Consider the following 12,219-nt stretch of genomic DNA (forward strand, 5'->3'; position numbering starts at 1 on the left):
TCTTATGTAACCCCCCCCCCCCCCCAACTTCACACACTAATTCAGGGGTCTCCAACTCCGGTCCTAGAGAGATACTATCCAGTAAGTTTTCTATCATACCTGGCTTCTGATGAGCCACACCTGCTCCTGTTATTTACCTACTGTATGTTAGTAGTGTGGCTCATCAGAACCCGAGTAGGATAGATAACCTACTGGTTAGTAGCTCTCCAGGACCAGAGTTGGAGACCCCTGTATTAATTGATAATAAATAAAGCATTTCTGTAAAAATGCCAAGTTGACTACTAAATAATCTGGCCCTTGGACATGAGGGGAGCTTTATATCAGCGGCATGTGGAATCTTGAGAGATTGAACTGAGAAGTGCATCCACTATGCACGGAATGCTACACATGTCTCTCCTGAGAGGGGGTTAGGGGGACGGCATGTGCTGTTGATCTTGTCTTAACTTGCATTATGACATCACTGCCGTAAAATCAGCTCTACGTCTTAATCACACTGTTAAGTTCATTTCAGTTTCGGAAACTGAATAAGCTATTCTGTTCTTATGTTCAGCCAGCATCCTGGGGGGGGTGGGGTGTTATATTTGCACCGGTTTGAGACTAATGAGGTAATTGCCATGAGACTTGAGATAACCTGGACACGACGGCGCCATATAGTCTAAGTGCCCTTAACTGCAAATTGCGCTAGCAAAGCAGTAATGCCTGATTTATGACAATATTTCCACACAGCAGTGCAACCGCTGTTTATTAAGTGCCAGGCGTGCTGTTAAGCTGAGAGAGGGGGATGCTTTGATCAGTCCTGGTAGCTCCCCGTCACTCGGCACTGTACTGATAGCAGAAAACATGCTTTCAGTGTGGTCCTCTCCTTTGAGGAGGTGTAGATAAGACGTGTCTGTTTACTTTTGATGTTGCGGAGGTATTCTGACACTGCATGCGCTCACTGTTTTCACAGTCCGTTGGATGTTAACAGTGCCAAAGTTTAACGTAAATGTTAAAATGTTAAAGCACTAATTAACAACGGTGTCCGTTGCCAGAGTATCAGTGTTTTTCAAGGTTTTAGTCAAACAAATTTTACCACAATAGCTAGTGTACATTATCTTAGCTTTAGTATTTTATTAGCTAGTGTAACTCATGTCAATTATTGTAGTTTTATTATGGAAGATTTGGACAGTACTGTGTCTACACTCACGATGCATGTGGTCCTTGCATGTTCTCCTCATGTTCTGGGTCCTCGCGGCAAGGTGTTCCCATTTCCTCCCACCATCCAAAAAAAGTAACGCGTGCAATCATATGCTCTGCAGTCATGCATTAAAATCCCAATCCAATGGATACTGATGCAATCACACTTGCATCTCTGCAACAACGAACAATAGACTGAGAAGGATAAAGACAATTTATTTCTGAACAACTTAAATTTAAGAAATTAAAAATAGAGCCGGCAACCAGGATTTATGAAAAATGACATGTGGAAAAAATAATTAGAAATGTGAGGAGTGCAGCTGGTTATTATTTATAAACAGGGCCTCACAGATACATGGCTATCCTGCTTCTTTACCTGTTCAAGTAATTCGGAGTGTATTTGTCTGGTTTATATTTGTAGAGTGGAGACCACACTTACAGCTAAACCTGTTCGTTTCCTGGTTCTGAATTGCTCTCATTACAATGAGACAGGCCTAGGAATGACTTTTCACTTTTCCTGTATTTTTAGCTGAAATGACAAGCTAGCTTCTTCCCTGGGAGGTGCGTAACAGCTCAGTGGGTAACACTGCGGCCTCACGCCTCCGGGACTGGATCCCTGCGCCGGCTCTGGGTCCTGGCGTGTGGAGGCTGCGTGGGTTTTGCTCCCACAGGCCAGAAAAATGCACTTAAGCGTGTTGGTGTCTGTAGGTTGCCCTTGGTGAGGGTGGCGTGTGATGATCAGGGTGTAGCTTGCTCTGGGACTGGCTCGAAGCTCGTCATGACCTGGCACCAAATAAATGGATATGAATAATTTATATCATGTAAAAACATACTGCAAACTACAAATTTTTAAAACGAATGACAAATTGTTCTGGGGGGAGTGTGTGGCGCTCCAGCTTAGGACACTGTATCTGTGAGCAGAGGGTCACTGGTTCAAATCCCAGGGTAGGCAGAGTGATGTCACTGTTGATCCCTTGAGCGAGGCCCTTAATCCCCAATTGCTCCAGCGACTGTCTGACCCAACTTCCTCAAAAACACAACACATACATCCCTTTGGGATAAAGGTATTTGCTAAGTAAGCAAAATGTAGTTGTTGTTTGTGGAATAGTAAAGATTTTAAAGGCTTGTTTTTGTCATCTATAGTAATCCGGTTCAGTCCTTAATTAAGAAATTACATATCCACAAAAATTCATCGTATATAATATATCCATCCATCCTCTAGCTACTTATACTAATCTGGGTCATAAAGGTCACCTGGATTCCTTCCCAGGCAGCACAGGGTACAAGGCTGGGCTACAGCCCTACTTCTGGGGATAGTACAAGTGGCCAATGAAACACGTCACGAAGAGTAACCAATGATGGGAGTAGTGCATTTGTTTTACAAAAACTTTCTGCAGACCCCTAGTTGAAAACCCCTGTTTCAGAATATTATTAATGTAGCAGTGAAATACTCTGGCGGGGAACAAGCCTCCTTTTAATGGATGTTTCCTGCTACTGAAAATAATCCTAAAAACAAAACCCAAAATATAAATATTGTATCTGTCTGGTAGAGGGCATTGGGTGAAGTTACATCTCATTATATTTGCCAACTCCGGCAAAAAATATTTTGTGTAATGGTTTTTACCCACATGCTGCCGGGATAGGCTCCAGACCCCCCGCGACCCTCTACAGGATAAGCAGTTAGAAGATGGATGCTTGGTTTTACCCCCCTCTGCTGACTGGACCCTGAAGGGTTCGGTCTCCCCTTTCTTGGAAAAACAGCCATAATACCGCAGTAACAGGTCACATTGTATGTGGGTGTGACATAGTGGCCTTTCTGGACATAGTGATAAAATATAAATGCAAAACAAAATTTTCTTTTTGTGTTTTTTTTTCCCTTCCAGTAGAGAAGGGTGTTATTAGACTGAGAATTTGTGCTGTTCCAATACCATGTCTAGTTCTCAATAATAGACACTCAGATAAGTCACGAGGGTAGAAGCAGGGCTGGGCAGCCCATTGGGGGACAAAGGTGGCTGCTAGGGAGTGGGGGGGGGACGACTCGGTGCTGGCCAGTAGATCAAGAAGGCATGAATTGTCAGCTGATGATACCATTGTTAAGTGGTTAGGTAAACGACCAGAGACAGCACCTTAGCCGTTAGCGGTGAGCTAGCAGTGGTTCATCGTATGACGGTAGCTTGCTTTCTGACTTTGGCAGGTGCACAGCAGAGCTAACGACATGAACGCCGTCCTCGAGGAGACCTCCAAGAGGGAGAGAGCGCTGAGTGCTATCAGCTACCTCAGCGACAACGTGGAAGGTACTGAGGGTGCTGCCCCCCTCCCCCCAATTTGTTTCCTGTTTCCTCCTGCGATGTGCTCAGTACCTGAATAGCCACTGTACCTCTCCGTTGCTAAGTGCTCCACACAGTGATTCTGTGAAGTATAATGTCCTGTCTTTCACAGAGTAATACACTGTGATGCGATAAGTGAGGCTTTGAAATTCAAGGTGGATAGGATTATGCTCATCTTCATCCTATCAATCCATTCATCTTCCATGTTTATCCAGTACAGGGTTGAGGGAGGGGCGATTATCGGATTCTTTATGGTAGGGGGCATAAGAGGGGACATAATTCCTACAGAGGGGCCGACCTTATCATTAGCCAATGAAATATTTTGACTTGGTGAGTGACAGGGGAGGGGGTCCCCAGGGGCCAATCAGCTTTAAGACAGGGCCAGTGCCCCTGTAGCCCCGCCCTTGTATACGCCCCAGGGTTGCGGTGTCCCTAAAGCATATCCCAGAAAGCACAGGGTTTGAGGTAGAGGCCATCACAGCCCTGAAAGAATCAATGCAGTACCCAACAGAAAGCAGGGTAAAGCGGTCAGTGACTGGTAGTGTGTGGTGATCCCACCCAGTATCACCTCTCCCAGGTCTCCCATCTCTTGTTCACAGTGTTGGGCGTTTCAGGCCCAAGAGCTGCAGATCCAGACCAAGACTTTGTTTCTACCAACCAGTTAACTACTCTATGACGGTGACTGTTTCTGCTCAGCTGGTTGGTAGAAACAAAATCTTGGTCTGGATTTGTAGCTTCTGGACCTGTATTGCCCAACACTGCTTGTTCAGCACCACTTACCTTGAAGTCATGGCTGATGTTACACAAAGCTTGCATAAACTGTGATGAAATCGCCATGACGATTGCATCGTGCCCCGCTTTGGGCCTCCAAGGACATTAGCTCCATTTCAATGCCACAAACTAAACTGAAGCTCCATGTCAGCCACCATTACATCACAACCTTGGATCTTTCGGCTTATGTAACCATGTATGGTCCACGCACCCCAGTCACATGACCAACCTGGGTCCAGCAGGCGTCCTCTATTCCCTGGGTATCTGTCCCAGAAATGCCTGGGACTGCTTCAGCTCCATAGATGACACTCCCCTGGGCTTCTGGTTTTTGTTGTTTCGACAGAATGTCATGCTACCTTAGCTACGCCTAATTTAACATAACTGCTGATAATGCTTTATCTGCTCACCCATGCACTGTAATTTGCACCGAAGCACATCTTCATAACATCCTCTACCCATTCAAAAATCATTACCGCATATGTTTTTTTTTTCCCATTTTGTTGTTTAGCGTATTTTGACCAAATTGCATTGCTTACTGCTGCACGCTGAAATTATTCAAAATTAAAATCTAAGAAGACATTAACCAAAAAATGCCCAAGGGGGAAATCTTAATATCTTAAAAATGTTAAAAAAAATCACTCAAAAGTGTTAAAATTGTTGAAGCAGACATTCAGGAAGTGATTTGTGTTGTTTAGTTAATGAAAACTATATGTAAAATAATAAAATAATTAAAAAATGTGCTTTTTTTTTTAGTTACATTGGAATTCTTCCTTTTACACGTCCCATCATGCAATCTACTGAAACACACACAGCTGAGAGTGAAGTGGGGGGGGGGGTCTGAGCAGAGGGTCAGCCACTTACAGTATCTGGCACCTTGGCAGCATTTTGGGTGGGTTAAGGGTCTTTCTCAAGGGCCTTACAGATATTTGACTATTTTGTTGAGGATGGGATTTGAACCACCAACTGTCTGATTTCACAAACAGAGGCCTAACCACTGAGGGCAAAAAAATCAGTCTTATCAAGGTGCTCCAACAACAACTGATTGAACAGGTTGACGAGTTTACAGCCGTCACAATAAACGGTGCCCTGGGTTATGGCTGGGGAGGCGGGAGCACTGACACGAGGTGCTGGCTGGTCTGTATTTTGTGTCAGCTTCCAGCTGCTCGGAAAACCCACAGTGCCGCTTGTCCATTTCGCTGAAATATTAACTGCTCTTTAGGCAAACATCTCCTGAAAAGAAATGAAAAATGTTACTGATTCTTGCTTATTGTGCAGCGATTGCTGTTCTCACTTTAAGTTTAAAGCTATAATTTCTCAAATTTACAGTAATTATAGGCGATATGGTGACACGGTGGGTAGCACCCTGGCCTCTAGGTTGTGGATTTGATTCCTGCCCTCAGCTGTGTGTATGCAGTTCATGTTTGTTTGCTCGGCGTTGCACAGGCTTTTACTGGGTTTTTTACTCAGGTTTCCTCCCAGAGCCCAAAGGCATACTGTTAGATAAGCTGGTATCTCTAAATTATCTATAGTGTATGACTGCGTATACCTTGCAATAGATGCATTCTGGGATATGCATCATGTGACCATGGATAAGTTCCTGGAATGGATGGATGGACCCGTATACCTTACTGACTGTTATATAATCTACTATAGAGCTTTTCTATTCTACTTCTATCCTTGGAAAAAATAAACAGCAAAGACATAATGTAAGAAATTTACAAATGAGAGGAGGCCATTCAGCCCATCAAGCTCGACTGGGGAGAATTCAACTAATGACTTAAAGTTGTTAAAATATGATCTAGCTCTTCATCTTCAGACTGTATTTACATGGTGAAAGATGTGCATCATTGACCACTCCCAGGAGTCTTCTGAGTAAACAGTGTTTGCTGTTGTCTGAGTTGTCTGGATATTGCTTCTGTACAAGCAGTGGGAATGGCCTCGCCCCCATTACTTTGGAGATACAGATCTAACCTTCGGAATTATGAGTGATTTTTTTGTGAAATTTTCAGCTGGTTTCAAATGGGCTTTGGCCTGCTAATTGTGTTGTTATGTCTATGAGTTATATGAATTTCTTTGGGATGGGAGCAGCCAGTGTACGGTAGGTAGGTAAAATGGTGAATAAATCACATTTCAGCTATACAAGAACTCAAGGAAACTTAACTTCAGCACTGGGGCTCAGCACCGAAAGTCAGGTTTCTTAAGTGATAATTGAGCGTTCAGGGACCTGACTGTGTCTGATCTCTGATTCGCTTACAGAACTAGAGGAGCCCCATCGAAAGTGCCACCCCTGCTGGACCAAATTTGCCAAGAAGTACCTAATTTGGGATTGCAGCCCCATGTGGTTGAAGGTGAAAGCGTTCTTTAAAATCCTGGTGATGGACCCTTTCCTGGACCTGTTCATCACGGTGTGCATCGTCCTCAACACCCTCTTCATGGCCCTGGAGCACTACCCGATGACGGATGAGTTCAACAACATGCTCAGCGTCGGCAACCTCGTAAGTTTCACCACAGTGTTGGACCTGGCCCAATGTGTTCTCCCTGTGGACTTCCCCTCTGCTTTCCTTCTGTGGTCCAAACACGTGCAGTTAGGCAATTTGGCATTTCTAGTCACAGGTTCGATTGCAGGTTCAGTTCCTCGCTCTACTCTATGGGTGAGTGTCCCAAAGCCTTCCTTACACTACTTCATTCGTAAGTTCTATCTTTTAACGTAGAACTTACGAATGACGTAGCGTTAAGAATGCTTCTGGAAACTCGATCACCATATGTGAATTAATTTTCTACAAAGACTTTCATTTGGGTTACCTGCTGTGTTTAAATCACCCATGATGTGCATAGGCGTGTGGCCTACAATGGACTGACATCCCATCTAGACTGTACCCCAACCTTGTGCCCTACACAGGGGCAGATTTGCTGTCGCCCTAGTGTAGTGATTGTGTGTGGCCCACAGGGGGCCTCTTGCAATTATATGGTTTGAGTGGTGGTAAAAACTGCCACTGGCCCGATGTTACCCGGGATATTCTCCAAGCCGCCCCCCCTTAACCCTGCACTGGGTTAGTTGATAGAATGGATGAACGTATAGAACTCGCTGGTGACAAATGTAAGAATAGAAGTGAGGCATACATGAGGACACGTTCTCCTCTCAATCACGTCATGGGGTGACGCTCACAATCCCCGTGACGATGCAGCTGGAAGATATCAGAGAGCCAGCTGGGCAGAAAAGGGAAGACTGGTTTCACTACTGGCAGACATTATATAACACTGTATTTTTAGCTGCTCCCACGTTGCCCCGGAGAAGCGGTGGGGAGAATGAGTGTCCTCACCCCGTTGGCTTGTGTCGTAGTCCATAGGCTTGGGCTCACTGACATCCCTTAAGCCTGGAGGATCACACACCCCTCACTTCTCATGCTCCTGCCTGGTACTTTGAGTTTGGAGATTTTAAGCTGGACCTGTGTCTGCATCACTGAAGTGTGACCAGGGTGAGGTCAATTTTCAGAGGGTAAAACCTGAATAAACATCAGCTTCGCTGGAATATTGCTGCTGCATTTTGCTGACAACAGGAAGGCGGAGTTTCATAGCCATTAACTTTAATGCCTGATAGATAAAACAGTAGAAGTTTGAAACAAAAGAGAACAAGAAGGTGTGGGTGCCTGGATGTGTGAGAAGTGGACGCGTTCATCTCAGAGTCTCCTCGCCATCTGTGGCCAGCCACAAAGATACAGTGTTGTCAGCTTCCGCAGCCAAGGACGCATCCCAGTGATTTTTCCAGGAACCTCTGTCTTTGCATAGACCTAGCAGACCTGATGGAGACGAATGAAAAAACCAATCAGTCCGTGTGAAAGGTCACAAAGTGTAGAGAACACCAGACATATGTGAGGGGGAAAGGCAAGGCATGAAACACGTAACAGTCGTGTAAGAACATATCGGCGACACAAATTCCCTCATTTCAGTCCTTTGTTTTGTTTCCTCTGTTACCTTCAGTGGTTTTCGACTGAGTTATATTATTAGTGTTTGACTGCAAAGGACAGCTAATGAGTTTGGTCATGAAATATATTTATGAATTCGTGACTCATGGGAGGACGTTCTGTAAGCTAGCAGGAGTCTTCCTGGGACGCCGCCTGCCTGTCGTAGTCAATAGGCTTGGGCTCACTGACATCCCTCAAGCCTGGAGGAGCTCCTCACTTCACATGCTCCTGCCTAGGCAATGCGTTGGTTGGGTGTGCATGCATGTTCGTCATCTTAGATGTGGCAACATTGCCCAGTCATCCCCGCAAGGCCTGGAGAGAAGCTGTTCTTCGGTTCACACGCATAAAAGACCAAGCATGACACAGAAGGCACAACCAACCAACTAACCCAGTTGCCAGTTTAGTGGCAGGCTAAAACTGCTTTTGATTTCTAAATCCATCCATCCATCTTCTAACAGCTCATTATGGTCAGGGTCGGCGGAGGGGCCCGGAGCCCACCCATGACGGCACAGGGCACGAGGCAGGGCATTCCCTGGACAGGATGCCAGTACAGCACTGTGATTTTGAAATCCTTCAGGCAAATACAGGCATTTGCTGTTACTTCAGTACTAGTGAGAAACCCAGTTTCTATTTTCAAAATGTTTTGTTTCCTCTGCCACTGTTATTTGAACTTGAGAAAAGCACAAACCACAATTCATGCCATATTTTTCTACTTTCATTTGCTGAATTAAAAGGAATACAAAACTGTTCATTCACATTTATTTTGTTTAGCATATTGTTACTCAAAGCAGTCCTCGGGGACCTTGAGACAGTTTATGTTTTATCTCCCTCCTAACTCTCAGGGAATTGAGAGAGAGCAAAAATGTGGCCTATCTGGGGGTCGTCGAGGACTGGCTTAATTAAGAAACACTGGTTTAGCAGACGCTTTCGTCCAAAGTGAGGCCAGTATCACATGACAAACAAGGAGCCAACTAAGCATAAGTACAGTTAGGCTGAGCTTCCAGTGGCTACCCAGCCATAAGTATAAGTAGTATTGGAGTAAGGGCTATACAACACCTTGCAATATAATAAGAATGGTTAGTGCTTCTTCAGCAAGTCGGTTTCATCTAGCTTTCTGGCGCACCTGGACCATTTAATGTTGAATGAAACATAAATCTCAGACATGTTCCCCAAGACCAGGCGCCCTGTGAGATCATTTAGGTCCTCTGGTCTGTACAACATCACCGGAATGGCCCAAACAAACAAACAAATTTATTTTTGTATAGCGCATTATCACAACATTACATCGTCTCAAAGTGCTTTACAGCATCCCCACCCAAAGCCCCCAGTGAGTAAGCCATAGGCGACAGTGGCAAGGAAAAACTCCCGAGAAGGAAGAAACCTTGGGAGGGACCAGACTCAAAGGGGGAGCCCATCCTCCAGGGGCTGGCAGGGAGAGTCAAATACAGTAAAATTTGAGACACAAATGGGGAGCAGGGGGGAGATGACAGCCGGTGCCAACGCTCCCTCCAATTGCCAGGCAACCGGAAGGCAGGCAGCGGGTCATACAAGGAAAATGACACAGGCAGAATGGCGAGCTGGATGCACGGACGTCATTGGTAGTGGCGACGTCACATGTTGCAGGGTGTGCTGGACATATTGATAGATTGAGGTCTCCAGGCAGCACCCCCCAGGAAGAGTAGGGGAAATAAAATATGCAGTTAGTCAAAGTAGGGGAGACTATAGGCAGTGCTAAAAGGTAGATGAGTGCAATATGAAGTGCAATGCTCTGGCAGATATGGCTATGGCAGCATAGGTAGGAGGGAGAGGCAGGTGGGAATGCAGGCATGGGGAGTCCCTGAAATGTCAGCACTTCAATCCCACAAGCGATTGTGAAGCTAGAGTGACAGCACTGTCAATTCAGTTTATCCAAAACCAATGGCACCGATCCCCACCCAGCTCTACACCTCACACTATAGGTCTAACTGGGAGTGAGGAGTTAGCTAGAGCTAGAACTAGTGTCCCTATAAGCTAAACTAAATAGGTGTGTTTTTAGTAGCTCTTTCTACCATAGGTACTAACAGATATGAGGTCAGCAGATCGCTAAGGTATTCTGGTGCAAGGACATTCAGTGCTTTATAGGTTAATAGCAGTATTTTATAGTCAATCCGAGACTTAACTGGTAACCAATGAAGGAAGGATAAGACCGGTGTAATGTGATCAATTTTTTTAGTGTTTGTGAGAACTCTGGCTGCTGCATTCTGTACCAGCTGAAGTTTATGTAAGGAACCAGACGGGTAACCAGAAAGGAGGGCATTACAGTAGTCCACTCTGGAAGTTACAAAGGCATGTATTAATTTTTCTGCATCACGAAGTAGGAGCATCTTACGAAGCTTGGCTGTGTTCCATAGATGATAAAACGCAGTTCTAGTAATACTTCTTATGTGAGCATCAAAACATAGATCTGAATCAACTAGAAGACTAAGATTTCTAACCACCCTGTTAGGTTGTGTAGGAAGGCCACTAATGCTGAGGTGGTGAAACTTATTTCTTGCAGCCTTGGGACCAATTACCAGTACTTCTGTTTTTTCTGTGTTTGACATTAGGAATTTTTTTGCCATCCAACACCGGATATCTAACAGACAGTCTTCTAACCGAGATAGGAGTGATGTATCATCAGGGTTAACAGATATATATAACTGTGTATCATCTGCATAACAATGAAACCCAACACCATGATTTCTAATAATGTTACCAAGAGGTAGCATGTATAGGGTAAACAGTAGCGGGCCCAGTACTGATCCCTGTGAAAAAAAGTTTATTTATAAAACATAAAACAATCACAATTTGTTTTTTGATACATTTATGTACAGTACCAAATGAACCACGCTGAGCACAAGAAACGAACAAGTAAATTACAAGACTGACGACGGATAAAAACGAATAATTCGATTTGATCAGGTTTCCAAAGTACGCAGTTATCGTTTTTAGCTTGTTGTTCAAAAAGTTCTGCTCCCCTCCCATCCTCATCCATATACCCTGTACTCAGTGTTGTATCAAGGGAGAAATCACTGAGGAACATGGGGTACAGGTACCAAGAACTTATCCTCCACAGCTATTGGTTTAAATCTGTCATCACTTTCCTTCCTACGTTTCTTATTGGTTTAGATCTGTGGCATCATTCTGATTGCTAAGCCTGTTATTGGTTTAAATCTGTGTGTTCATTCTGTTTCCTAAATTTGTTATTGTTACAAATGTATGTCATAATTCTGCTTCATAACTTCATTGGTTTAAATGTGTGCCATCATTCTCCTTCCTCCTGAATTTTCAAATAGATGCTTCAACCTGGCAGGCAACCTCACAGGAGGGGAATCCTCTAATCTTAACACTCCCACTCCCGCTGGGTTCAGGTTTCTGTAACACCGGATGGTAGGGATTTGTACCTAGTGCAAGATGAAGCTTTGAAAATGTGTGGCTCGTAGCTCAAAAGAAAAAATCAACAAGTATTATTTTCCATGGGTGTGCTGAGCTTCATGTTATGTGACTAAGAAAAAAAAACACACACCCCTGTGCAAATTAATTGAAACAAGTTGTGACATAGACATGCATGCAGTGACCCGGGACCTGCTGGTTTGCACAGCCAACAGGGCAGAGAGTATGCTGAGTGGATGGATAGAGAAGGCACTGAGCCCACAGACTGGCAGGCCTGTTTGGATGGTATTAGAGCTGGGTGGTGTGACTGAGGGGATGGACAGAGGAGGCACTGAGCCCACAGACTGGCAGGCCTGCTCGGGTGGGGTTAGAGCTAGGTGGTATGACTGAGTGAATGGACAGAGGAGGCACTGAGCCCACAGACTGGCAGGCCTGCTTGGATGGGGTTAGAGCTGGATGGTGTGACTGAGGGGATGGACGGAGGAGGCCCTGAGCCCACAGACTGGCAGGCCTGCCTGGATGGGGTTAGAGCTGGGTGGTATGACTGAGTGGATGGACGGAGGAGGCCCTGA

At 44.9% G+C, this 12,219-nt stretch overlaps 1 protein-coding gene across 5 annotated transcripts in view; it reads left to right on the forward strand.

Annotated features, from left to right (window-relative positions):
- LOC111850087 (sodium channel protein type 2 subunit alpha-like) overlaps nt 1–12,219 on the forward strand; it is a 130,495-nt gene that overhangs the window by 62,404 nt on the left and 55,872 nt on the right. For all 5 annotated transcript variants that reach the window (XM_072712245.1, XM_023823605.2, XM_072712247.1 and 2 more), the window contains 2 exons: nt 3,371–3,470; nt 6,531–6,769. In XM_072712245.1, coding sequence (XP_072568346.1) covers nt 3,371–3,470; nt 6,531–6,769 — 339 coding nt within the window. The remainder of the gene's footprint in view (nt 1–3,370; nt 3,471–6,530; nt 6,770–12,219) is intronic.

This window comes from Paramormyrops kingsleyae, chromosome 1 (genome assembly GCF_048594095.1).
Source record: "Paramormyrops kingsleyae isolate MSU_618 chromosome 1, PKINGS_0.4, whole genome shotgun sequence".
Classification (NCBI taxonomy): Eukaryota; Metazoa; Chordata; class Actinopteri; order Osteoglossiformes; family Mormyridae; genus Paramormyrops; species Paramormyrops kingsleyae.